We start from the raw sequence: 27,433 nt of genomic DNA, 5'->3' as shown, positions 1-27,433 counted from the left end.
GGCCCCGCGGGGAGGACCCTGGCCGTAGGGGATCCTGGCGGAGGAGTGCAGCATTTATGCATACGGATCTGCGTCCCGCTGTCCACACGCTGCTACCCGGAGGCCCGCTGGGCCAAACCTCGACTCCTCCCACAGCCCCCATGCGGAGGGTGCTCCTTTCCTACAGCTCCTGTCCAACCAGAACCCCGAAGCCTAGGCTGCTGCTTTGCAGGGGCTCGGGGCCGTTCCTAAGTTCTCCTGTTTGAGGACTCGGGGACAGTGGCAGGCAGGGAAGCTGGCGGCTCCCCTCGCCCCCGGGGCGGCCTCGGGCTCCCCAGCTTGGTACCACCAAGGGGGTTCACAGGCGCTGCGGGTTGGGTCAAACGAGTTCCCGGAGATGGAGGCAGGAGAGACTGCTCCCGGCTCCTACTTCGGCAGCTCCCAGCAGAGGGCTTGTGCTCCCAGAGGTGAGGGGCGGGCGCTTGAAGTTTAGGAGTCTCTGGATGATAACTGATGACCAAACTTTTATTTAGCCTCCTCCAGGCCTATTTGTGCGTGGCGTTTTCTGCTAGATGTGACCTAGCACTTTGTAAACAAAAAATCTAGGCTGGTTCTTATTAGGGATTCTCCTTTTAGGGGGAGTGGATGGAGAATGGAGACTATTTTGTGAGTGTCAATTCCAGCATGATCATTCACTTCTGCTACTGATCAGCAGCTGTTAGCATCATTTAGCAACAGTTGGTACCAAGGCATTTGTTGTGGCTGCCTTGAAAGGGAGGGTTATTAACTGAGTAACCCTGGATAAGTCACTTCACCTCTCTGTTGGCCTCAGTTTCCTCACAGGAAAAATAGGAATAAACAGCACCTATCTCCCAAGGTTGTTGTGAGGATCAAATGAAATCACGGTAAAGTACTTAGCACAGTGCCTAGCACTTAGTAAGTGCTGTATAAACATTAGCTGCCCGTATTATAAAAGGTTTCCAGCTATTTAGAGGATATAGCTATATAGAGATAATAGGTACTAGGTACTCTCTAGGTGAAAGAACAACTGGTGAATTACCATTATTTGGTTTGCTTTTATTTGAAAGCCCACTTCTGGTCCAAAATGCTCAGAGTTTGATATAAGTAGCCCTGTTGCAGAAAATTTATCAGTAACTTTTTCACCCCAGTAAATTAGATTCTGTTATTGAATTGCTCATCTTCAGGAATCTTTGGATTCAGTTCTTTAGATGAAAACAATGATATTGATCTACTTAACTGTATAGTAAAAAATTGTTCTGAAGTCCTCTCACTGTATCTCAGTGTAATGAGGAGATGACCCAAAGGCCAGTGGAGTTCAAGCTTGGGTAGAGTCTACCTAACTGGGAAAGGTTTTTGTTCTTATTTTTTTATTAAATGAAGCACAGAGCCAAGGACCAGTAAGAAGCTTGGTCTCCAATTTAGGGAGCCACTAACTAGTTAGCTGCAGTCTCAAGAAACTCAATTTGGTAGCAGTGGTAATCTGTTTTGTGGAAGAGGGTGAACACATAGATGGAATTGCATTTTTTGGCTTCTGTATTTACTTAACTGCAGATGTTGGCCCCCAAACCCTAATAGTGTATAAGGGGGACTGGTTTTTTGGTCTACATCTATCCATTATCTATCACATAGACAGTAAATAACCTGAAGTATCAGTTGAAGTAGGGAAAAGGAAGGGAATATGTTTTTATATAGTGCCTGTTACGCTCTCAGCACTTATTTATTAAACCCTTACTTTCTATCTTGGAATCAATACTGTTTCAGTTCCAAGGCAGAAGAGTCAGTGGGAGTTAAGTGACTTGGCCAGGGTTACACTGCTAGGAAGGGGCTGAGGCCAAACTTGAACCCAGTACTTCCCATCCCTAGGCCTGACTCTCAATCCACTGAGCCACCTTGCTGCTCTTGTTCCAAGCACTTTTTACAGTTAATCTCTTTTAACTCTTATAACAACCGTAGGTGGTAGGTGCTATTATCATCCCCATTTTACAGATGAGAAAACTGAGGCAAACAGGTCATGTGATTTACCAGGGTCACACAGCTAGGAAGTGTTGGGCTGGATTTGAACTCGGTCCCTTCTGACTTCAGCCCTAGCTTTCTAATCTAGTCCTCCACAAGGTACTTCCAGTAAAAAAAAAAATTTTGAATCCATGTATTTTTTGAAGATAGTCATAACTGAGCCTAAATAATATGTCATCTTTACTTTTTTTTTTTTTTTTAATGCTATGATTTCTGGCTGCAGACAGTTCTCATTGAGAAAATTTCTTCTGAGACCAGAAATTGTCTGGAGAGTTACCTGAATCACTGAGAAGTGACTTACAGTCACAGAGCCATGTGTCTGGGTGAACTCAACCCAGGTCTTCTTGATTTGGAGGCCATTTCTTCAGCCAGTATTCACTGCTGTCTATCTCTCTGTCTGGTTTGACCCTTTTTAGAGATGTAAGCTGTTTCTAAGTTATTTTATCTCAGCCTGACATTTTTCTTTCTATTTTGCAGAAAATCTCTTCAGTGATGAAACTCTTGCCAATGGCTTTCATTCCTGTGACAGTGACGAGGATGACCGTGCCTCTCATGCAAGCTCCAGTGACTGGACTCCCAGACCTAGAACAGGTACAGGCATAGGGGTGTTCTTATTCACTTTGTGGCTGTTTAAAAAATTCCCCTTGGTTTCCATGGCACATTGGAGTACTAACCTGGCAGGGCCTGAAAGATGTCCTCTCGTGGGACATCTTTTCCTTGTGTAAGCTAGGCTTTCAAGGGTCTCCCTTTTGGTAGGTTTTTGTGATCTTTTCTGTGGCTCCCCAAACCCTGGGCTAAGGGGTGTAATGTGAGAATGTCTAGGATTGTATAAATTTGTCATCTGCCTGAAGTAGATACATGCTGCCATGAGTCAGGAGGTTTAGCCTCTTCAACACTAGCTAGTTAAGTGGCTTTGAGCAAGTTCTATGGCTCCTGGATACAGTGAAAGGGACTGTAGGTAGTAGGAGTGAAGAGTAGGTAGACCATTGTACCTACCTGTGGCTGGGATGCCACAGAAGCTTACACCTGAGCTTTATTCTTGGGTTTGGATTTCTGTGGTCTCATCATCCAAGTCACCAGAGAGCCTGACCGACTGGGTTCTACACTTGGGTTACAGGGTCCTCAGCCAGCTGTGCTTGGTCTCCTCTTTGTTCTGATCTCTAGAAGTCTCCAAAACCTAATTCTAGAATCTTAGCCACCCTACTTTAGGGGTGTTCATTTTGGAAATTTTATTCCTTTAATCCTTGGGCCTTTTCTCCCAGGATAAAAGAAGGCTTCTAGAATCCAAAGCCATATTTTCCAACATGACGTTTGTCAGGACGGCTACTGCCATTTCCAGCTTTTGTCATTTATATGTCTCTTGACAGTTCTGTGTCTGGGCCTTCCCAGCTGACAGTTTCATACTTGAAGTCTGTACATTTTTGTTTTGATATTAAATATGACTCGTACTTCAAGGTTTTAATATTATGAAAAAACTTTTTTGAAGGTACATCTTAATGTATCTAAATTTTGGAATTCTTGAAATTCTCTACATCGTGCTATTAGTCTTTGAGGGGCCTATAGAATTTCATTAAGGTCTTCCTCTGAGCCTTTAGTACTGTTCCTGGCATGTTATATAGGCAGTTAATAAATGCTTGACTTGACTCACCTCACTATCTGTGAAATGGGTATAAAAACCTGCAGTCTCAGTGGGCTGTCTGTGATTGATTACCCAGCTTTTTTGAGTGCCTTACTTTTAGAGGGTTATAAAAGAGCAAGTGGAAAACTCTTGATAGCTTATCCTGGAAAAAGTTCCTTCAGTAGTAGTTCTCATAGCTTGATGAGCTAAGAAAGCTTCAGTAAAGATTAGAATTTTGATGTTATGGAGACATATCCACCTTTTCTAACAAGGCTTGTGCTTACTGTTGAGAATGAGATTGAAGAGTTTTGCTGATGGAACTCTGTCCTGCTGACATTTTATCAGAAAGTGAAAAGCTTTATTTTTTAAGATTCTTGATCTTAGATTTTTGCAGTATTTTCCCTGCAAAGAATTAAAGATAATCTTTTAATACCACAAAGTTTGAAAATATTTGACAAAGTAGAAGATGTCATAGGGAGAGGGCATTAAAATTTGTGAAGAGTGCTGTTTGGAAGAAGATGGGATTCATCTAAGTAAATAGTAAGTATTCACCAACTCGGTCTAAATTTGTAAATGTTATCTTAAAGATGGATCTGTGTATGAGGCATCAGAAATAGGAATATTCAAAGATTCAAATATTTCCATCCACTTTGTACATTCTACCCAGAACTCTTATTGGAAGAACTTAAGGCAACATCCTGCTCCTTTGGCTGCCATGTATAGTTCTATGAGGATAGTTGTTTACAGTAGGAACAGTTAGGTGGCTCTTCTTCTCAATTTGGGGACTGGTTTCTTCCATTAGGTGGTCTTATCTCACTTGATTGCTGAAGTCTAATGACTGTCAGATTTCAAGTATGCAAATGATATCTTTTGGGGTCATAGAAATTTTAGGAATGTCTTGAGAATAAATTGATTATAACTGGAATTTCATTTTTTAACTGGCAATTTTTTTTTTATTATTCAGCATCATTGTCAAGGTTTTTAGAAGGATGATTCGATTCAGTTTTCTTTTTCTCTTCCAATAATAGGTCCTTACACATTTGTGCAGCAACATCTCATGATCGGCACAGATCCTCGGACGATCCTGAAGGATCTGCTGCCAGAAACAATCCCACCACCTGAGCTAGATGATATGACTCTCTGGCAGATTGTTATCAACATCCTTTCAGAACCACCAAAAAGGAAAAAGAGAAAAGATATTAATACAATTGAGGATGCTGTGAAGTTATTGCAGGAGTGCAAAAAGATCATTGTTCTCACTGGAGCTGGGGTGCGTATGTATGGTAATTACAGAAAGTAGTGTGCTTTTAATGAACATGTTTCTTCCTTGTACTTTTCCCAGTAAAGAATGTGGAGTTTTTTCCTCATAATTTGTGTAATTTTTTTGTTACCTTAATATAGTAATGAGTATGCATTACTGACTACAGGCAAATTGAGTACGGTCGCAGAACATATACCCACTGTCAAAGTTAAACTTTAAAAAGGAAAAATAGCCCTTTCATCAGGATAATTGCTTCATAAGAGAACAGGCAGTAAATGTTATCAAGGCCTACCCCTTGGCCTAAACTTGAGTTAATACCATTATTCTCTAGGATGTTTACCTATTCTTATGGCAGGGTTAGGTGAAGTAATCCAAGCAACAAGTAACTCCTTGCTTCGCTGGAGGATGCTGGAAATTCAGGGATTTATCCTCTCGAGTAAGGAATCCTTCAAGAGCTGTTTTTGTTGTTTTTTAATTAGCCATATAAATTGGGGTGATGGTATGGTGACAATTGCTTTATTTTATTGGATTACTTTTCTGGAGTTATATAGTCCTTGGTTTAAGACTCATTTCCAAACAAAGGTTCAAAGTGGGACACTAAAGACAGAGCCCAGAGCAGTAGCTCTTCCTCTCTAAGGAAGGATGAATATGAATCCCTAGGTTCTCTCAGGTGATTGGCCAGTGCAACCAGACTTGGGGAAGAAGGCATGATTAGTGATGATTGGGAGAGTCTCCCAGCTTTTTTTTGTTGACTGGTTTAACAGCAGAGAGACTTCTGCTTTCCTGGGACCAATATCCAAGTTGTAACAGAGAACCTTCTCGAGCTGATCAAACCAGGAGACTACTACCCACTTTGGATTCGTATTCACAAATGATGCTGGGAGCAGAAATAGGAAGCCTTGCCCTTTTAAAGTGTTTAGAGCTGGAAGAACCTAGCCTGATAATGTATTTGAAGTTGTGAGAATGGTTGATTTTAGAGGTTTAGGGGTCTTCCTAAATGTAGCATTGTTAATGTGGTCAAGTCACAAGAGCTGAAACTTTTATCTCCCTTAATAAGAGACACCTGTACCGGTTGTAGTTATAGCAGATATAGTCTGTACGTTGGCATCTTCATGGAACCCAGCAGAAGGACTGTAAGATGGAAGAAAGTTTGTAAATGTTGCCCTGGTGGTCAAAAAACAAACATAATTGGAGTCACACAAGTACACTCTAGTCAGCTTAGCTTTGACTCCTGGTAAAATTCTAGAACATCTGTCATTAAAGAGCTGGTAGGGGAATCTCTTGAAAAGGAAGCCACAATGACAGAGCCTGCCTGGCTTCATGCCAAGCAGGTTGTGCCATGAACCTTGTTTTGCTTTCCCCTTTCCATCAGGAGAATATTGCCCCTAGAGTTGATCATAGCACCATGCAGAGACCCTTATGCTGTTGTGGTTAAGAGAGAGAGATACTCAGTAGTACTATTAGGTAGATTCCAGAATGAGGCAAGTGGCTCAACTCTGCATCGTTATTAATGGCCTCTGTCAGCTTGGAAGGAGGTTTCAGTAGAGAGAGAGTACCACAGGGGTCTGACACTTGGCAGTCTGTTACATAGAATTTGGATCAGCATTTGCAAGTGACATAAATCTGGGAGGGAAAGCTAACACACGGGATGACAGTCAGATTCTAAACAAGTTGAAACATGGGGCAGGATTTCAGATGCTGACTTTATAGGGATAAATGTAAGGTCTTAAAGTTGGGCTCAAAAAATCAGCAGCAAACATACGATGAAAACCCTATTGCCAGGTAGCACTGAGTGATGGCCTGAGGCTGCAGGTCAGTGATGAGGCTGCAGCATGATCTGTAGGCTTAGAAGGCCAAGGAGCCAAGCACCCCACTCTGTGCTTGCCTTGGGAAAACCTTAACTGGAACTATGTATTCAGATCTGGTTGCCACATTTTAGAAGGGATTTTGATAAGCTAAAGAGAAGCTAGAGGAGGACAGCCAGAATATAAGCGTTCATCCTGAAGAGGAAAAGACCCAGGGCTATGGTCAAGGGCTCAAAGGCCTGGCCCTCCTGTGGAAGAGGGCTTAGACTTGTTCTGCCAGTGGGGGGAGGGATCAAGGATTCTCTTTAAGGCACCATTGGCCTGTTGGGACCGGAAGGCAAGATTCTGTTCCTTTCTTTGTGTGTATTGCAGAAGTTTTACAAATTAATAGAGGCAAAAACCAGGAGCAAAATCACCTTGGCCACTGCCCAGTGAAAGCATCTAGGTGGTGATCATGAGACTCCAAAAGGGAACCTGGGGTAGGAAAGCTATTCAAGACCAAGTGGAATCCACCCTGGCAACAAATCTCAGTATTGCCTCAAGGGAATAAACAATTTGGGAATGACCAGATTTCTACATTTTTTTTATCCTTATATATCAATTTCTAAAAAATTTTATGAAATATAGATGTGTGTGTTTTAAAAATAAAGGCCAAATAACTTTCAACATTCATTCATTCATTCATTCTCTATAATCCAAGCTAATCATTTAATTCCTGGGGAGAGGGCTGTCCAAACTTTGCTTTTATAGAATTTCCCTTGAGCTCCAAAGACTAGCCTCCTATAATGGATTATTGCAGAGAAAGTTTCTTTCACTTTCTTGACCCCCTATTGAATCTGAATTGCTTGTATCTTCTGGTCAAAGGTTTGTCTCAAGCTACCTTCCTGATGTCTACTTTGGTCAAAAGGAAAATACTGGCATCTGTTAGAGCCCAATGGGGGGTTAAGAGCATTTCATTTTTTTCTTTGAAGTCATAGTTGGCCTTAAAAAGAAAACCAAACTACAACTGATTCCTTTTCTTTGCTTGTTTATCTCTAGTTGTGGAGTAGGAATCCTAACTAATTATAGAGCCAGAATATCTAATTATAGAAATTATACCCTGCATGTTCCAGGTATCTGTTTCCTGTGGAATACCTGACTTCAGATCAAGAGATGGTATTTATGCTCGACTGGCAGTAGATTTTCCCGACCTCCCTGATCCTCAAGCAATGTTTGACATTGAATATTTCAGAAAGGATCCAAGACCATTTTTCAAGTTTGCAAAGGTATTGTCTTTTCTAGGCTTAAATCTTCTGCTAAAGTGATTGCCATTTTCTTGTTGAAATGGACTGTTTATTTTGCAACAAATGCTATTATGGAGTAAGGTCATTGAAATAAAGTGCTCCTTGAAGTAAGGTAAAAAAGATTGAATAACCTGAAGGAGATGCTACTTCAAACGAATAGGCATGCCTATATCCAGAAGGGGTTTTGCTCACCTTTCTCCATCATGGCTTTTAGCTGCTTATTTTTAGGGTGACAAGGCTGGAAAGTGTAAGCAAGGGGAAAATAAATTTATTTTCAAAAATTAACCCTAACTTCAAATGCTGGTTTAAATTAGGAATGCATTTTTTTAATGTTTTCCTTTAAAAAATTTATAATCTTGATTTACCACCAACTTTAATGGCTCAAGTTTTGAAGACAAGTTTTAGTTTGAGAAGATATTTAAAAATTTCTGTGTGACTGGACAACTCACTCAACCTTGTTTGCCTAGCACTCGCCCTTTTGTCTTAAAGTTATTACTAGGATAGAAAATAGTGGGATTTTTTTTTTTAATTTTAGTGTGTTCAAGAAACCTAAAATTTTTTTGTTAAATTTTTAAAAGATTTTATCTGTTTTTATTTTTACACTAGCATCATTTTGAACTCTTCCCCCCGTAATAGAGTTAAGCAAAGTCAGTCAACACAGCAGCATACTATGTCTGCCAATATGCAGTATTGCCTGCTTTGGCTGTGGGATCAGCTATTACAGTTAATTCAGGGACGGGTCCTTTTGGATGATTGGTTTTGTTGACACTCTTGAAATCATGTATATTGCTCTCGTCTTGTTTCTCCTTCCTTTGCTGTGCATCATTTATACGGTTTTCTAGCTTCTTGGAATCTATATGCCTCTTACAATGAGATAGAATGTCATTATGTTCAGAAAACACAATTTCTTCAGCCATTGTACAATCGGTGAATACTCAGCTTTTTGTTAGGGCCACAAATAAGATGTGGGAGTTTAAAGAAAGAGGTTTGAAATGGATTGTGTGGGCAATGAGATAGGAAATTGGTTAAGGAAGAATAAAGGTACTGCCTGCTCCAGTGAGGATCCAGGTGAAGTTAGAAGAAATCTGTAATTTTCTGAAGCCTATGTTCTTATTTTCTAGTAAGGTTATGAAGCTTTCAAGGAGAGAAATGATTTTGAATGTATCAATAATGCTTCCTTTTGCATACAAAGTGATAATCACTGTAGTATCACTACTTAATTATTCCAGGTATGCTGTAGTGGCATCAACTTTCTTATCTGGTCAGTCATATTTAGGACTGTGGGGAATGTGGAGACAGCCCTCAGAATTAGATCTGGATGTAATTTGTGGCCCTAGAACAAAGCAAGTTGATCCTTTTTCAAAAGTATGGCTCTTTGGGATGGTCACTGGGACCAAAACTCTTGAGGGGGTTTTATAACAAGTTAATTCTAATTTCTTTTTAATCAAACTGGAAAGAGAAAACTAAAAATAATGAACATTAAAATTTATTTATATTTTTCTTCCTACATTTTAAAAAATAAAGCCATTTTCTCCCTACATTTCTGTCAGGTCTGTGACTACAGAAATGTCACTATACAAAACAGAATTATGTGTACATATTTTTGCCCTTTCTTTTTTTAGCTAACATTTCACATACGCCATTCATGTATTGTTGTGAGGTCTGAAATAGCTGTATAATACACCATCACTTTCTTGGAGCATATTCAGGAATTGCTGGGTTCTGACTCATTGCTTCATTTTAATTTTGACAAAAATTTTCATGAATTTTGTTTAAAGGCATAAAGTAAATAGAGTTTTTCTTGTGCTTCTGATAAGAAAGATTTAATTTAATTCAGTAGTGTATTTTTAAAAATTTATTTAATTTAGAGTATTCTTCCATGGTTACATGATTCATGTTCTTTTCCTCCCCTCCTCCCTCTCCCCTCCCAGAGCCAATGAGCAATTCCACTGGGTTTTACATGTATCATTGTTGGAAACCTATTTCCATATTATTATTATTTGCAGTAGAGTGATCATTTAAAGTCTACCTCCTCAGTCATATTCCCATCAAACCATGTGATCAGGGAAATGTTTTTATTCTGTTTCTCCTCCCACAGTTCTGCCTCTGAATGTGGCTAGTTTTCATTCTCATAAGTCCCTCCGAATTGTCCTGTCACTGCATTGCTGCTAGTAGAGAAGTCCATTACGTTCCATTGTGCCATAGTGTAATTGTCTCTCTGTACAATGTTCTCCTGGTTCTACTCCTTTCACTCTGCATCAGTTCCTGGAGGTCATTCCAGTTCACTAGGCAATCCTTCAGTTCATCATTCCTTTTAGCACAATAGTATTCCATCATCACCAACAGATACCACAATTTGTTCAGCCATTCCCCAGCTGAGGGACATCCCCTCATTTTCCAATTTTTTGTCACCACAAAGAGCATAGCTATATTTTTGTACAGGCCTTTTTCCTTATGATCTCTTTGGGGTACAAACCCAGCAGTGGAATGGCTGGATCAAAGGGCAGGCAGTCTTTTAAAGCCCTTTGGGCATAGTTCCAAATTGCCTTCCAGAATGATCAGACTAATTCACAACTCCACCAGCAATGCATTAGTGTCCCAATTTTGCCACATCCCCTCCATCATTTATCACTTTCCTTTGCTGCTGTATTGGCTAGTCCTGCTAGGCGTGAGGTGGTACCTCAGAGTTGTTTAATTTTCATTTCTCTAATTATGAGAGATTTAGAACACTTTTTAATTTGTTTATTGATAGTTTTGGTTTCTTTATCTGAAAACTGCCTATTCATGTCCCTTGTCCATTTATCAACTGGGGAATGGCTTGATTTTTTTTTTGTACAATTGATTTAGCTCCTTATAAATTTGAGAAATTAGAACTTTGTCAGAGGTTTTTATTATAAAGATTTTTTCCCAATTTGTGGCTTCCCTTCTGATTTTGGTTGCATTGGTTTTGTTTGTACAAAACCTTTTTAATTTAATGTAATCAAAATTACTCATTTTACATTTTGTAATATTCTCTATCTCTTGCTTGATCTCAAATTCTTTCCTTTCCCCATAGATCTGCCAGTTAATAATGTATTTACATGATGCTGATAAAAGACTTGCTACTAACTTGAAGGGGGAAAAGTAACATAAACTGCCCAAATTCACTTCCTATATTCAGCGAAACCTCTCATTTCCACCCCCCAACATCCCTCTAGTTTTCCTGCTAATGTTATCAATTCAAGCTAAATATCTGAGAGTTACTGTTGTCATCTTATTGGTAACTGCTTCTAGGTTCCTTGTTTTTAAGAAGTAGGCTCTTTGAGGCTTGGAAAATCTAGGGTCCCTGAGACTAGAAATAACAAGGTGAGAAAGGTAACTTGGCAACTTGATGGCTGAACCTAGCTAGTTTAGTTTTAATACAGTCTTGACTTATTAAAGTCTGCAAGAATAATTCCAAATTTCCAAAAAAAGTTTCTGATAAACCAGACAACTATCAACAAAACAAACACATATGCAAAATAGGAGGTAAAATATTTCATAAAACTCTAAACATCTAACAGGTATGAGGCAAATTAACTAAGCAAAATGTGCTCTGTACTTTGTCCTAGGCTTGTCTTTTCCACTCTCTCTAGCTTTGTCTTTTTTCCTTTTTAACTAAATCGTTTTTGCTAGTTAACATTCATCTTGAGAGAATTTTAAATATATATATTATATGTTACAGTAAGAAAAAAAAGCCGTATAGTGTACATGCAGTATTACTATTTTGTGTTGTGTGAGATCACATCACACAGAAGGGCAACAGTGACTAGAAGTCTGTATAGTGGGAGGAGAGAAATCCTGTAACAAAAGTTTGGCCTGCTTGTGCCTGTCCTTCAGAGAAGACATTAGTACATCAATAGAAATTGACAGGGAGCACTTTGTAGTTCTTGAAGGTAGTAACTCATAAGATAAACACTTAATCAGTGGCATGTGGGAGAGACTGAAGTAATTGTCTTAAAACTGTTGAGCAAATAATATTTACTTCAGCAAAACATTCTGCAATTAGTACTTAACATGTGGAGGAATCAAGATCCTGTCAGGATTTAAAAATTGGGTGGTACAGGGAGCAGGGTCACATTTTTACTGCATTCATGGTGCCATCTTAGCAGCAGGAAGATTATGAGCAAATAATTGGCTGGGGGCCAATATTAACCTTGAGCAGGGAATGTCAGCAAAATGAAATTTGGCCTTTGCCTATTATGTGAAAGAGGGAAAATTAATAAATATTAAGCTGTGAGAAGCTTGATATTGACAACATTTGGAAAATTATCTCTATGTTGGGAAAAGCAAATGGTTGCTGAACTTCTGCACTATGGCCCTGGCACCCAGACACTGGCAGAATCCTTGAGAGCAATCTCAATCTCCCCTCACCATGACATGCCACACAACAACCATGTAACTGAAGAGTAGGTTTAGACCGAAGTGCCTCCCAGACTATACATTGCTTTACCCTTCACATAAAGGAAACTCCACTCAGATCTAATTTGAAAAATGTATAGCCATGTTCTGTCATTATTCTTTTGGACAATAAACTGGGGAAATTAAATTTTCTAATTATATTAGGAATGAGGAGTGAGAAAATCTACTTTTGATGTCATGGATATACTTGGAGGCAATGGAGGTGCATTTGGGTGAGATATGTCCATAGATTCCCTTGTTATTTAGCAAAAGGTCAGACTTTGCACAGGGCTAGGCAACAGTGTTCACATGATTAGACCAGCAGAGTTCCAGAAAGCTCATTGAGATGGCAAGTTTCCTTGACTTGTGCAAAAGTGCTGGGACCTCACCCCAGTAGGCAGGTTATCCTTGTTCATCCCCATGTGGCTAATGAAGAAGTTACTATATCATCCTACAGCTACTTTCTCAGAACGCTCTATCTGGGTAGTATACTAGTGTTTCAAAACACTGCCATTAGACAGCTAACCCTGAGGACACCAAACCAGAAAAGAAACACTCTCTGAAGTAGATAAATGACTTTCTGGAGGAAGGGTGTGAAATGAGCTGGACAGATGCAATTTGTGTACACAAAATGAATAAATACAAAAGTAATTTGAGGAGATAACACTGAAAGAGCTTTGAATAAAGACATGGATTCTGATGTCAGATCTTGGGTGAAGGCACAGAGATGAGGGACAATTCACAGAACAGTTGGACTGACCTTTTTTTACATAGGAAGTGAGGCTTAGTAGTTATAGGGTCTAGTCTTGGAATTTTAAAGAGCCAGGTTCTGGTCCTGACTCTAAAAGAGTACCAGCTCTGTGGCCATGGACAAACTACTTAACTTCCCAGGACTCAGATTACCCTGAAGACTCAGAAGGGATGAGGAGTTGCCACTTTGCATATGTGGAGGGGTTTCCCCACCCCTGGTAAAATCATAAATCCTAACTTCTCAATCATGTTAATTTTTTAACTGTCTTGAATGATAACCCTGAAAGGGAACACTAAGTTGAAATGGAATGATTCTGATTCTTTGGGCACTTTTCTCTCCAGCCCCAAACACAAGAAAATAGATACACAGATGTGGGCTAAGCTTTTTTGTCTTCATTCTCAGAACATAACTTATGAGGCACCCTTCTATCTAGACCACAGTGAATTCCTGAACATGGGGAGGTCAGAGATGAACCTTACAACCCACATTGTTATTGTTATTGTTGTTTTGTAACCAGAAAACTAGGGCAAAGAGGGGCTGGATGAGCGAGGTGGCTCCTGGAATCCTTCCCCAAGGAGTTAACTACATATTTCTGGTTGGACTCTGACTTGTTCTATCCTCAGCCTCCTAGCCTTGCCTTCCCCTCTGACTCCTATAACCATCTGGAAATGGTCATTAATGCCTCCTTTTTTTTCCTGAAGGAGCCACAACAGGCATGGAGATGGGAGCAGGCCAATAAGGCCATCATCACAGTGCTGGGAATGTAGAAAGTCAGTCATCCCCACAGAAGGGAGGCCTTTTTCTTTTACTTAAAAGAAGAATCCCAGTGCAGTTTTGATTTTGGTTTGAGTAACGCTTCCTTGTTTGATACTTTATCTTTCCTCTTAACTACCTTCTCCTCCTGCAACCAGACTGTTTTCTAAATAGCAAATGGATATCAATGAAATAAACCCAATTTAAGTCCAAAATTTTCGTGCCAAAGAGAATGAAGTTTTTATAAGGACAGGTCAGATTTCTGGGTGGAATTTTTGAGAAGATAGAATAATACATAACGTAGGAAATTCAGAAGAAAACTTTAATTTTTAACCCTTTCTGGCTTAAAATGGATACAGAGTATTGGTTCCAAGGCAAAAAAGTAGTAAGGACTGGGCAATGTGGGTTAAGTGACTTGTCCAGGGTTACATAGCTCAGAAGATTCTGAGACTGCATTTGAACCCAGGACCTCTTATCTGCTCTCTCCATTGGGCCACATACATAGCTGCTCCTAACTTGGTGTTTTTAACAATGGAAAGATCTAAAGAAGCTTTGTAGGCAGATGGAAAGTTATTATGGAAGAGAGGGACAAGTCGAAGGTAAATGGAAGAGAGGGACAAGTCGAAGGTAAATATAAAAGAGGTAGCAAGATCCTGAATTGTGATCAAGGGCATGAGTAGATGGATTAGCTTTAGTGAAGCAACTTGATGGCACATTGGACAGTTGTTGGGTCTGGAGTCAGGAAGACTTGAGTTCAGATTTGGCCTCACATACTGTATGACTGAGCAAGCCACTTACCCTCAGTTTCTTGTTGTTTTGATTTTTCAACTGTAAAATGGGGATAGGAGCACCTAGCTCTTGAGATTGTTGTAAAGCTGAGGGAGATTTTTTTTAAAGCCCTTAGAATATTTTTTGGCATGCAGTAGGTATGGAAAGGCTTATTCAACCCTCCCCAGTGAGGAGCATCAGGATAGTTTTGTGGCCAGATGGAGGGAGAATGGCTGGAATGCTGATAGACAGCAGTTGGAGAGCCTAGACCCCTATGAATGGACTTGATCTTTGGGCAGTCCTGGAGTTTGGGGGTTAGAGGGGAAGGAAAGTTTTGAAATGGAGAGGGAGGTCATATCAGGCAGCAAGGCCCCTAAAAGCTTTAAGCCCTAAATTTGTAATTGGTGAAAACCGCTTTATTTTGTGACCCTCTTGAGCAGTGGTGAGCAAGCCTTAGAACAAGACCAGAGGAATCCAGGGGGGAAAGGGGGATGGAGATTTACAGTTCGGGAGTCATGGAAGTGCAGGGACATGATGGATTCTCTTTTCAGCAGCTGAGGACAGACCATGCTACTTAACAGATGAGAATAAGTGAATGAAAAAGCCATTATTGTGCCAGGTGTTGAGGGTACATTTGCCAAATAATTTAGAAATGCAAATAAATAAACAATAATATCATAAACACTAGAAAAATTAAGAGTACGCGTCCTCAAAGAGCTTATGTGGCGGCACTGTGAGAGGCCTAGTGTTCAGGGTGATGGTAGTGTTGATGGATCCATACCCTGAGGAAGAGACGGCCGTGGGGAGGGAAGGTGGAACGCCCTGCAGCGTGGCAGGAAGATGGTTGGATCTGGACAGGGTTCAATGTCACCCGTCGGGAGATCCCGGCCCCAGGAGGGAGTTAGAGGGGTGCCCTGGCAGCGTGGAGGCCAGCGTACACGTGGCACAGAAACAGAATGGGCACACGAGCAAAAAGGCATTTCTCGAGCACTCACACACATCTGACACGTTGAGCTGAGCTCCGGAGATGGCGCAGAAAAGCAAGAAGATGCCGCCCTCAAGAGGCTCTCGTCGTGACGGGCAGACAGACGGCCTCAGGTGGCACAGCCGGTGGGACGTCCCGTCTTTCCTGCAGTTCTAGTGGGGCTGCAGCATGCACAGTGGCTTCTCTGCCAGGTGGGGTCGGGCCCAAACAGCTAGAGAAGCCTTTGTTGGGCCACATGGCCATGGTCTTGTCAGAAGCAGAACTGGGAGATGTTGCCACTAACCAGGTTTAGGGTGGTAGAGGCAAACCTCAGAGCCCTCTCTGGGCACGTACACAGAGTGGGTTCCCCCCTCCCCTCTCCACATGCCTGAGGATATCACCTGCCCCCCTAAAAGGTTCACCATCACCGCCTTGGGGGGCGTTGGTTGGTAGGTAAATACAGAGTGTAGACTTAGCATGAGCCAAACGTAGACCGCAAAGCTTTGGATCATTCAAGGGGTGCTATATTAAGAGCAGTCGGATCGGAGCCAAGAATATCTAGCTTTCAATCCCAGGCCTGCTGCTGGCATCTCTGTGGTTTTGAGTAAGTCACCAAATCACCAGAGGCCTCCGATTCCCCTGCTCTGAAATGAAGGGGTGGGACTCGGTGGGCATTTCCAGCTCTAAAGCACTGTGAACATCTGACTGATAAGTCGAAGCAGTCTGAAGTGCACTGGCCATTGTGTGACTGAATCGGGATAGAGGTGGAAGAGGGGAAGGATGAAGAGTTGGGTGGTCCAGTTCTTCGAGGGACCCCCATATTGGAACTCCTGAGCTTGATCGCAAACTACGCACTGAAGTCTTTGGGAAAATTAGACACAGACCAGGTGACAGGGAGGATGCTCTAAGCAGTTTTACATGCATGGACTTGAGAACATAGTCTAGATGGGCCAGTAGAAGAAAGGCCTGGAAGGGCAAGCAGGAGCCCAGAAGGATGTCTCCTATCCTCTGCCTGTGAGGTACAGAGTTGTCGTGGATGGAGTGGATTTTAGGGAGCAAATAAGTTTTTGTGGATGTGCTTGGCACATAGGAGGCCCTAACTGCCTGACAATGCAAAGCTTCAGAGTAATAGGATTTGACCCATAAAAGCCAAAGAAATAAATAAGTAGTAAACCACTAAGTGAAAGCTAGGTGATCCAATGGATAAAGTACCAGACCTGGAGTCAGGGAGAGTCATCTTAGTTCAAATCTGGCCTCTCACACGTTTAGTAGCTGTGTGACTCTGAGCCAAATTATTTAACCCCATTTGCCTCAGTTTCTTCATCTGTAAAATGAACTGGAGAAGGAAATGGTAAGCCACTCTAGGATTTTTTTCCAAGAAAACCCCAGTCACAGAGAGTAGAACACAACTGAAAAAAAATGAACCAAAAACCACTTGAAGAAAAAATTATGAGGAAAATTTATTTTGACAGCCATGTTTTCTAAAGAGATGATACTTGATCTTTAAAATATTTGTCACAAGTTGGAAGAGAGCAAGGTTTGACATTTTCCCCTTTGATTTCTTGCTAGTCTAGACATAGTGTGTTGCAGAGGGCAAGCCATGGAGTCTAGACTACTCCAGCTCAAGTCCTACCCAGTGACATGCTGCATGTGTGATTTTAACCCAACCTCCTCCCTTCCCCCCAAGCAGTTCTAAGTCTAAATTACTGAGGAGGTGCTAGGCAGCATTTATGGGGAGGGAACTTGCACCCTGGGGTCTCTACGTAGATGAAATCACAGGTAGGTCCAGACCAAACAGTCAAACTAACCTGCTGTGTCTCTATGTCTTAATTCTCTCTTTTTGGAAGAGAAACATACATTTGCTAGCAAAAAGCTGCACAGGACAGTGGTCCATAGAATGGTCCATGTGAGGGAAGGTGAGAATTTAAATCTTAGTTTTAAAAACTTTGCACAGGCTGCTTTTTATTCAAAATGACAAAGGAAAAAGCTGCTTGAAGAACATGTTTCTACCTTGCCAGTGCCCTTTTTGAATAATACAATGATACTCTGCCACTGCAGCTTTGAAACCTGAAATTCTAGTTTTTATCTATTTGTTCTCTTTTTCCTAAGAAAAAGCTAGGACTTGGATGGCTCAAAGAATCTTGAATAAATTACTTCTTATTTCAGGTGCCTAGTGACTGACCTGAAATTATAATCCCTCGCCTCTCCCTGGGAATTTTGTGGACAGATCTGGCTCCTTTTTCATTTCGTGGCCATCTGTTGTGGGGCTTAAACCTTCTTTTAGTTCCCAGGTTTACTTTTTCACACTGCTACTGCTAGAGGAATTGATTGTTCTGGTTATGTTAGTAGTTTAAGAAGATAAAAACTGTTCAACTTAAGCATTTAATTTCTGTCCTAACTAATTTAAGTATAAATTATAATATCTCAGCTCCGATCCTTATCAGAGGTCAGACAACCAAACTCTTCCCAGGTCAAAAGATAAGAAGAAACAGTTGTCAGAACAATGATAGCCAGCTACTTACCATATGAAATAATGCTCCAGAGTCACTAATAATGAGAGAAGTGGACATCAGAACAGCTCCAGACCATCCCACATCCAGCTAGTGGGCCATGACAAAAGTTGGGAGGAGCCAGTATGGGAGAGGTTGTAGAAAAATTGATGTGTTAATAAGAGTTGAAGGTGTGAAGTGGCTCCACCATTCTGGAAAAAAATTTGGAGTCTTTCTAAGAAAGTGAGTAAAGGGGGCAGCTGGGTGGCTCAGTGGATGGAGTCAGGCCTAGAGACGGGAGGTCCTAGGTTCAAATCTGGCCTCCGACACTTCCCAGCTGTGTGACCCTGAGCAAGTCACTTAACCCCCATTGCCTAGTCCTTACCACTCTTCTGCCTTGGAGCCAATACACAGGATTTATTCTAAGATGGAAGGGGAAGAGTTTTAGGGGAGTTGGGGCAGGGGGTAACTAAAATGATTGAATCTTTTGGCCCCGAGCGTCTCCTTCCAGTAGGAGGTAAAGGACAAAAAGAATATGCCCCCTATTGAGGATAATATTAGCAGCAAGGAACTGGAAACAAAGTAGACATCCATTAGTTGGAGAATGGCTGAACAAATTGTGGCACATTGGACATATTGAGTAATGCTGTGCTATAAAAACAAATGGCTAGGATGAGTCTCAAGGAGAGTTACAGGAACTGATTATAATGACCCAGCTTGACCCCCAAGAAAAGGTGGGAAGGGAGCCCTCTCCCTTCTATGCAGAGGAAGGGGCTGGGGGGGCGGGTGGAACTCTATAGAGAATGGCGGACTTTCTGATATGAGTTAATTTTACTGAATTTTTTTCCTCTTTATAAGATGTGTCTGGGAGGGAGAGGGGGAAGGCTCTTTTGGGAAATGTAGGCAATGTGAAAACAAAAGCTGTTAAGGAGGGCTCGTTTTTTAAAAAGTATAAACTAGATATTCTTTTATATTTTACAGGAAATCTATCCTGGGCAATTCCAGCCATCTCTCTGCCATAAATTTATAGCCTTGTCGGATAAAGAAGGAAAACTACTTCGAAACTACACTCAGAACATAGATACACTGGAACAAGTTGCGGGGATACAGAGGATAATTCAGTGTCATGGTTTGTAAATGCTTCAGAATTTCATTCTGGGAATTTTTTTCCTTTGTAAGACAAAATTAGGATTGTAAGAAGAGGTCATTGACACAGCAATTGAGATGGGATGATTGCAGTGAAGTGATAATGCCTGATCGATCAAGAGGCAATTCCGCCTTTGTGCCAGGAGTGGAGTGGTGGATACACATATGATAATGAAATAAATGAAAGTATTGGAAGAGGGGCAGCAGGTACATCCGTAAGTGTGTACAGGACAGGCGTGACCAGAATGACACTGAATAGAAAGTGAGTGACGGGTGGGCCGCAGGAGCCAAGAGAGGGAGGTAAGGAGGCTAGGAAGGAGGAAGCCCACACCAAAAACTTGAGAGAGGAGCTTACCTTTAAGCCAACGTGCAATATGGAGCTGACTGGAGAGTCACATGGTGAGATCTCTTTTGGCAGTGGGGAGAGACTTGATACTGGGAATCCATTTAGTCATTAAAATTATATAGACCTGGAATGAAGAGGGCAGCTAATTGAGAGTACACAGTGGATAAGACCTGGAATCAGGAAGTTCTGAGTTCAAATCCTGATTCAGAAGCTTACTAAACTGTGTGACCCTGAGCAAGTCACATTTTACCTCTGTCTGCCCAATTTTCCTCATCTGTGAAATGGGAATAATAAGTGTACCTAATTGCTAGGGTTATTGTGAAAATCAAATGACATATTCGTAAAGGGCTATAGAAAAGTTAGCTAATATTATTTTTATTTTGTTGTTATTGAAAATCAAGTTAAATGGAGACCTTGAAGTTGGTATTTAGTGGATACATTCAGAAATTACATTTGAAAACCCTTAAATCTGAATCCTCTGTATGGACCATGTAGCCCAAAAGGTAAATAGCAAGTTAAACTTCTTCTGTAGGCCCTCACAATGTGGTTTCTAGATGGATGAATCCCTGCCTGTGAGGATAAATGTGTGACTCTTCTGGCCTAGGATTGATTTTGAAAAGGGGACATAGTGTCAGAGGTTTACAGTACTACTTTCATGGCTTTAATTCTCTTAACTACTAAGAAGCCTACACCTTTAATTCCTACATATTAAGGCTTTTTTTATAGCTATTCCCCATCGTGGCAGTCAGCTCTGACCCTCTAATTCTCCAGATCTATTTGTCCCAAGCAAGATATTGCTGAGCCTTGCATAAGCGTGGGTGGGTGTGCAAGCTCGTGTATCCTTTAGTAGTAACACACCTCTGACTTTTTTCAGGTTCCTTTGCAACAGCTTCTTGCTTGATTTGTAAATACAAGGTGGATTCTGAAGCTGTACGTGAAGATATATTTAATCAGGTAAAGGACTGACTTGTGGTTGTTGAGCCTGGGAGAAAAATCGTGGGGCCTCGTGTCAGGGCCTCTGAGTCATCCCAGGTGACTTGGGCACCCGCGTGGGGGAGGTCGGGGAACAGAGCAAACGGAAGTGGTAAACGGGTTCTGTAAAATCAATAGAACTGGCTGCACACTATTCGTACCCAAAATAGGAGGGAAAACTAGAATAGAATCCTCCTAAATGACGCTGTAGCAACAAAAGCTTTTCAAAGATTCTGAATGAAGATGGCGCACCCCAAGTGGCTTGTTCCAATAAATGTCATTGATGCATCCCAGCACTGGCCCATTATAACACGGTACTGCATTATTTCCAAAAGAACCTCATTCAGTCTGATCCGATGCCTTGTTTTCACAGTACTGGCTAACAGTGTATTTTAAATGCCTGCCGGTACCGGGTTTGGCAAAAGTGGTGTGGCTTGAATAACCTCAAATAACTGAATAATAATCTCAAGAATACAATTCCTGAAAAATCACTCCTGACCATTGGCAGGGTTGGGTTTTCCTGACTCAAGGACTGTGTGTGTTTTCTCCCATCTGGTCTGCCTATAGGTGGTTCCTCGCTGTCCCCGGTGTCCTGCCGATGAGCCACTTGCCATCATGAAGCCAGAGATTGTATTCTTTGGGGAAAACTTACCAGAGCAGTTTCACAGAGCCATGAAGTATGACAAGGATGAAGTCGATCTCCTCATTGTTATTGGGTCTTCCCTGAAAGTAAGACCAGTAGCGCTGATTCCGAGTAAGTAGAGTAATAGGATGGGAACGAGCTACTTCTGCGGATAACGAGAAGCGATGGTCTGCCTGGGGTTACTGGCTCCCTGCAGGGCTCCCGAGGGACTAAGGGATCCGCTGCTCCAAACTCCAAGGAGAGTTTTGGTTCTGATGTTTCTGTGGTCTTGCGACCCTTATCCTGGGACAGCTGTCAGACCCAGACATATTTAGGGACTTCTAGAAAGAGATAATTCAGAGGCTGGAAAACAGAACGTTTCCATAGAAGAAAAGTGTGTGGTTCCGTGGATAGAGCACTGGGCCTAAGTTCATGCTACCGGAGTATTTGTACTGAGCCACTTTTTAGCTACGTGACCCTAGACAAATTGCTCACTTCTGCCTCATTTTCATCATCTGTAAAATGGAGATAATGATAGCAACTATTTCCTGGGATCACTTTGAGGATCTAATGAGATAATATTTGTAAAGTGCTTTTTATGAACCTTCAGTTGCTCTAAAAATGCTAACTAGCATGTGATTTTTTTTTTTTATGTGGAAAAAGCCTTTTTATGTTGGACTGGTCATTATGTTTTATGGTCATTTTAGCTATTTTTGTTCTTCAACACTGCATAGCATAAGAGAATTTTTCTCATGCTTTAATAAAATCTAGGTAAACTGGGGGTGTGGTTGTCGTTTCCAAAGTGGGATCCCCACAGCCATTTGAGGCTATTTCTAGATAGCTTATTATGGGGCTTTTCTTCAGTACACCCACACCTACTTTTAAAAAACCCTTTTCATCTCATCAGAGTCAGTGGTAAGGGCCAGCGGGCGCTCGTCGTCTGTCCTGGACATCCGACACTCGCCCCGCCCCGCCCCCCCTCGGGGAAATGGTGGGCCTTTTTTCAGGGTTGTTGATGAATCTGAGGTCAGATCTGAGCCCCGTCCCTGCCCGGGGAGCCACGGATGAGGCAGGGCGAGCTTCCCCTTCCCGCAGAGCTCTGAACGTTTACACGTGCCTTTGTTCGTGGGGCCCCCTGAAGCAGCACCCCGCTGTTGGGACACCTTGTCAGCAAGCGTGTTCGTGTTCCATCTGGGATGGATGAAGTTTAAGAGAAACCACAAAACCTGAATTTGACTTATTTCAGCACATTTTAAATTCAAATCGATGTTGATAGTTTCGTAGGTCAGAACCCGGGTTCAAAACGAGCACTTCTTACTCCTTCTCAAAGAGAAACTGAACGTGGGCAAACCTCATGGCGGGGGAGAGGAGGCTCATCTACACATTCTTTTATCACTGACGTTTTATCACTACTTTTCCTGCTCAGATTGTGAGCCGGGCCTAGAGAGGAGAGGTCCTGGGTTCAAATCTAGACTCGGACATTTCTGTGTAGTTGTGTGACCCTGACGAGCCCCTTAAACCCGCCCCCAATCGCCTCAGCCTCCCGCTGCTCTCCCTTGGAGGGAATCCGCGGTGTTGATTAGGACGGAAGGCAGGGCCTGAGCGCCCGTTCAGTGCGGCTGGTCTCATTCCTGCCAAAGCGCCTCTTCTCACGTCTGGCTCCCTTCCCTTCGTGTGTCTAAACACAGTTCAGTCCGACTCTTCATGACCCCCCGGGGGGCGGGGCGGGGGCTGGACGGGTTTGCCGGCTCCGGCTCATCACACGTGAAAAACCTGAGGGGACGGTTAAGTGACTTGTCCAGGGTCACACGGGAAGCTTCTGAGGCTCGATTTGAATTCAGGTTTGTTTGCCTCCGGCCTGGCTGTCATCGCTGACGGGTGGCTCTTTGATGTAAAAACATCCGTTATGAAAGTGGTTTTGAATCGGATTCAGTCAGTGAGCCTTAGCGAGGCGCGTGCCGAGGCCCGCAGGGGGCGCCGCCGGCAGGGGCCAAACGACTCTCCGCGATCGAATCCGATTTCTTCAGCTCTTCACGATGGTGTCTTCAGTCCTCGGCAGAACCAGAGCTGCGCCCGGCAGGCATGGCGGGTTTGGGCGCTGGTGCTGCTTTTGGCTCCCGCGTACAGCGGCACTTGGAGGTCTGCCGAAGCGTCGTTCGCTTCTGCCGTTTCCCATCCGGCTCTCCACCATTCCGGCTGACACAAGGGCCCGCTCGAGGCCAGGCCGGTTTCTGTGGGAAAAGTGGGGCTTCGTTTTCAGTGGCTTTTCCAGGAAATCCAGGGCTGTCCCTTAACGGATGTGCCTCTCCACACTGGAAGGGTTTCTGGAGACGCCCCGGAGCCGAGTTGGGGGTTCGTCCGTCGCTCTCAGCAGGTTTAGGTTCTGCGTCCGCCAGACCAGGTTAGCCTTTGGCTGTGGGTCTGCGTGTGTCCGGCCGGCTTTTTCACGAGCGCTTTGTTCCCGCCCCTGCAGGTTCCATTCCCCACGAAGTGCCTCAGATCCTGATCAACAGGGAACCCCTGCCTCACCTGCACTTTGACGTCGAGCTTCTGGGGGACTGTGACGTCATCATCCACGAGCTCTGCCAGCGGCTGGGCGGCGAGTACGCCCGGCTCTGCCCCAGCCCGACGAGGCTTTCGGAGATCACGGAGAAGCCCCCGCGGCCCCAGAGGGAGCCGGGCGCCCGCTGGCTGGCGCTGCCGCCCACCCCCCTCAACGTCTCCGAAGACTCTAGTTCCCCCGGCAGAACTTCCCCGCCAGACTCTTGGGCGGGCGACAGGAGGGCCGGGGAGCCCGACGACGGGGCCACCTCCCGGGGGGGCTGCCGAGCGGAGAAGCCGCCGCCGGAGGGCCGAGTGCCTTCGGGGCCCCCCGCGAGTATCACAGAGCAGCTGGAGGAGGCCGGAGCCAACGGTGGGGAGAAAAACGAAAGAACTCACGTTGTGGAGACCCTGAGGAAGTGCTGGCCCAACCGGCTCGCCAAAGAGCAGATCAGTAAGCGGCTCGACGGTAAGTGCGCAGGGCAGCCGCTCAGAAGCGCGGGGGGCCCCGAGCCTGCGGGGGGGGCCTGTGCCCCGGGGGGGGCCTCACCTCCTGGCCCGTCTGGAGCTTTCTTTGCCAGCCGGTTTGGAAGAGGAAGAGGCTTAAAGCTGTGACTCTAATGAGGAAATCCTTGGTTTGAGGCTTTCTCTGAAATACTGAATGCAGCCCCTCATGGGAAAGGGGGTCTGTAGCCCGGGAGGGTGGGGAGGAGCGAAGAACGTATGTGGAGGCGCCCCCCCAAGTCGAGGGCTCTCGGTCAGACTTACTTCCTCCTTTTCATTCTCGGCCCCCCCTTGACAGGCAGTTATCCAAATACTCGGTGTCTGCAGAGCTGCTTTCGGGGACGAGCAGCCACGCAGGCACGTCAGAGATCGTCAGGGGCGCCTGGGGGGGCTGCGTGGGAGAAGGCCAGGTCGGGACACCGCTCTTGGCTAGGAGAGGCTGGGCCTCCGGATCTCTCGCTGCTTCTCCCAGGCTCCCCGCAAACGTCTCGGGGAGGCAGACAAGACAGCCGCGGAGGGCCACCTGCCCGCGCTGATACGACCCCCGCTTGCTGCTTTAGTTTTCCTCACAGCGTTGTGATGGCGGCGGGGGGTGGGGGGTGGGGGGCCGCTTGCAGTGAGTTTTCTTTTTGTGAAGATGGGCGCCCCTTCCTTTAGACGTCTAAAGCCTAAAGGGACGAGCTGCCCCCTGCCCCCCGGATGACCAGGGGTGCTGCGAGTCATTCCTCAGGCTCCTGACTATGAGGAGCCCCGCAGGCACCCCTGACTGGGGCCCTCTCAGAACAGCTGCCCTGAGCAGGGCCCTGGCACTCTCCTCCCCAATTCTTTGGCCAGGCCGAGGGAATGTTCTAGCACTGGCTTAAAGCTCTGACTCTAATGAGGAAATTCTTGGTTTGAGGCTTTCTCTGAAATACTGAATGCTGCACCTTTGGGTGCTCAGATAGACCATTGATCTCAGTAGGAATGAAGAGATTAGGAGATGAGAAAAACCCTGAGAAACTGGAAACGGTTACTCCTTCCTTCAGGGGCTGGAGGGAAGCAGTTAAAACTATGAGGAAGGCGGTGGAGTGTAGAAAGGGACGTGGGCCTTCAGAACCAAGGGGAGGGGGCAGCTGGGTAGCTCAGTGGATGAAGAACCAGGCCTAAAGATGGGAGGTCCTGGGTTCAGATCTGCCCTCAGACACTTCCCAGCTGTGTGACCCTGGGCAAGTCCCTTGACCCTCATTGCCCACCCTTACCACTCTTCTGCCTTGGAGCCCAATATACAGTATTGACTCCAAGACAGAAGGTGAGGGTTTAAAAAAGAAAAAAAGAACCAAAGCAGGGGGACCCCAGGAGGAGCGTGGAGGGGTTTTGCCCTCCACCTCTGCCCCTCCCCTCAGGTAGCTCTCCAGGGACACAACTAAAGGTTACCCAGGAAATGTTGACATGTGTGGCAGGTAGGTTGCTACTGTTGGGTCTGGAGCACAGGTACACGGCAGGTGCATCGGCCTGGCCTGGCGCTCTGGCATGTAGTTTCTTTGATTCTGTGGTTTGTTTGTAAGCTAAAAAGGGCCCGAGACAAAGAGCGAGAACTTTTGTAAAGCCCAGAGCACGGCCCAGGCCGTCTCCTCCACCTGTACCTGAGGGAGACATTTCTGTGAAGATGCCCATTTTGTCCCTTAAACCTGCAGCGCTCCTTTGGTGGTCGCACAGAACCAACTGTGTTTGGTGGGATGGAAATGAGCTGCTCGGGAGTGTCCTTCGCTCCAGACAAACCTTGTTCTTGTCCTCATTGGCGAGAATGCAGCGGTCAGTCTCTTTCAGACTTGAGCCTGCCGGTGGTTGGGCAAACAGAGCTGAAGGCGGGTGGAGAAGCCTCTGTCTGAATTTTAAAGTGCGCAGATGCGGAAGGGGCTCCCCATAGACCCGAGCGGGTGCTTGGCTGGTATGCGCGACGGTTCTTTGGTAGGACTTGAGCTGCGAGCGGAAAGTAACGTTGTCTCCTTTTGTCTCACGATCTGACCCCAAGGTAACCAGTACCTCTTTTTACCACCAAATCGCTATATTTTTCATGGCGCCGAGGTGTACTCGGACTCTGAAGACGACGTCCTGTCCTCCAGCTCTTGTGGCAGCAACAGCGACAGCGGCACGTGCCGGAGCCCCAGCCTCGAGGAGCCCATGGAGGACGAGAGCGAGATGGAGGAATTCTACAACGGCCTGGAGGAGGACGCCGACGCTCCGGACAGAGGCGGCCCCGGCTGCGGCTGCGAGAAAGACGACCAGCGCGCGGCCAGCGAAGCCGCGTCCGGCAAGGACGAGGCCGCCGCCGTCGACCATTCGTCCAGCAGGTTATAATGTCATCTCGGCCCGGGGACGGGAACTTTTCCACCAGCATTAGGAACTTTGGCATGTCAGAATGAATGTTTACTTCTGAACTGGAGAGCGAGGAAAACCGCGAGCGAGTGGCGTTTAGAGACAGTGAAGCCAGATTCTCATGTCTAATTTTTACTTTTTCAGTGATTCTATAACTGTACGCTCAACACTAACTTTTTTAAAAGGAAGGTAAGGTACTAAGTATCTTTAGTCAGCTGTTCGTCACTATGCTCACTTTTCCCAAGATTCAGTTTGTGTGATGATGCATCCGTATGTATATATCGTTTTTTGGATTTTGGGGGGGAAGGGGGTGCCTAGTGAATTTCAGCATTTTAAAGTTTTCCAAAAGCCATTGGATGTTAAATTAATATAAAGGGAACAGCTAATCTAGACCAAAGACTGGTATTTTTCTCACCGTTTTTCTTTCTAACATTTTGAATGGTTGTTTCACACCTTCGTGCTTTCTGTTTCTGAATTTTTTATTCAACAAAGTAGCCCCCTTTTACCCCCCCCTTTTCAAAAACACTGGCATTTTCAAAGACTCGAGTGGCAGCTAACTTTAATTTTGGTCTCAAAAACACGTCGTGTGCGTAGGCTGAGGTGGATACCTGGGGAAGCGCCACGAGCCTTTGCTGCTCCGGGGACAGCCTGTGGATGGCCCAGGAAGCCAGCGTGGAAGACCTTTCCGGGCCCATCCCGGAGAGCTTCATCGGCCCCTTCCACAGACGCTCGACGGCCGAGAGGCGACTGCCCGGCTTTTCTTGGACCCGTGATCACGGCACTTCCTCCATGTTCTCGTATCGACACTAGAATTACACGTTCA

At 44.4% G+C, this 27,433-nt stretch overlaps 1 protein-coding gene across 1 annotated transcript; it reads left to right on the top strand.

Moving 5' to 3' along the window:
• The first annotated feature begins 56 nt into the window (after positions 1-56).
• SIRT1 (sirtuin 1) lies at positions 57-27,067 on the top strand. Its single transcript, XM_044660317.1, has 10 exons — positions 57-149; positions 212-446; positions 2,479-2,604; positions 4,660-4,901; positions 7,810-7,962; positions 19,106-19,253; positions 20,491-20,570; positions 21,156-21,342; positions 23,684-24,220; positions 26,267-27,067. Exons 1-10 carry the CDS (start codon positions 57-59, stop codon positions 26,590-26,592), a joined length of 2,127 nt encoding a protein of 708 aa, XP_044516252.1. The 3' UTR covers positions 26,593-27,067.
• Positions 27,068-27,433: the final 366 nt, after the last annotated feature.

This window comes from Gracilinanus agilis, chromosome 2, assembly GCF_016433145.1.
Source record: "Gracilinanus agilis isolate LMUSP501 chromosome 2, AgileGrace, whole genome shotgun sequence".
NCBI lineage: Eukaryota > Metazoa > Chordata > Mammalia > Didelphimorphia > Didelphidae > Gracilinanus > Gracilinanus agilis.
Note: the sequence above shows the minus strand (reverse complement) of the source record. Positions and strands in the feature narration are given on the sequence as shown.

Bases quoted from the DNA above. Each gene is read 5' to 3' on its own strand.
- SIRT1 (XM_044660317.1), top strand. From the start codon at position 57: ATGCATACGGATCTGCGTCCCGCTGTCCACACGCTGCTACCCGGAGGC. The intron at 2,605-4,659 runs GTACAGGCATAG...TTCCAATAATAG, and splicing joins GACTCCCAGACCTAGAACAG to GTCCTTACACATTTGTGCAG. The intron at 24,221-26,266 runs GTAAGTGCGCAG...TCTGACCCCAAG, and splicing joins GATCAGTAAGCGGCTCGACG to GTAACCAGTACCTCTTTTTA.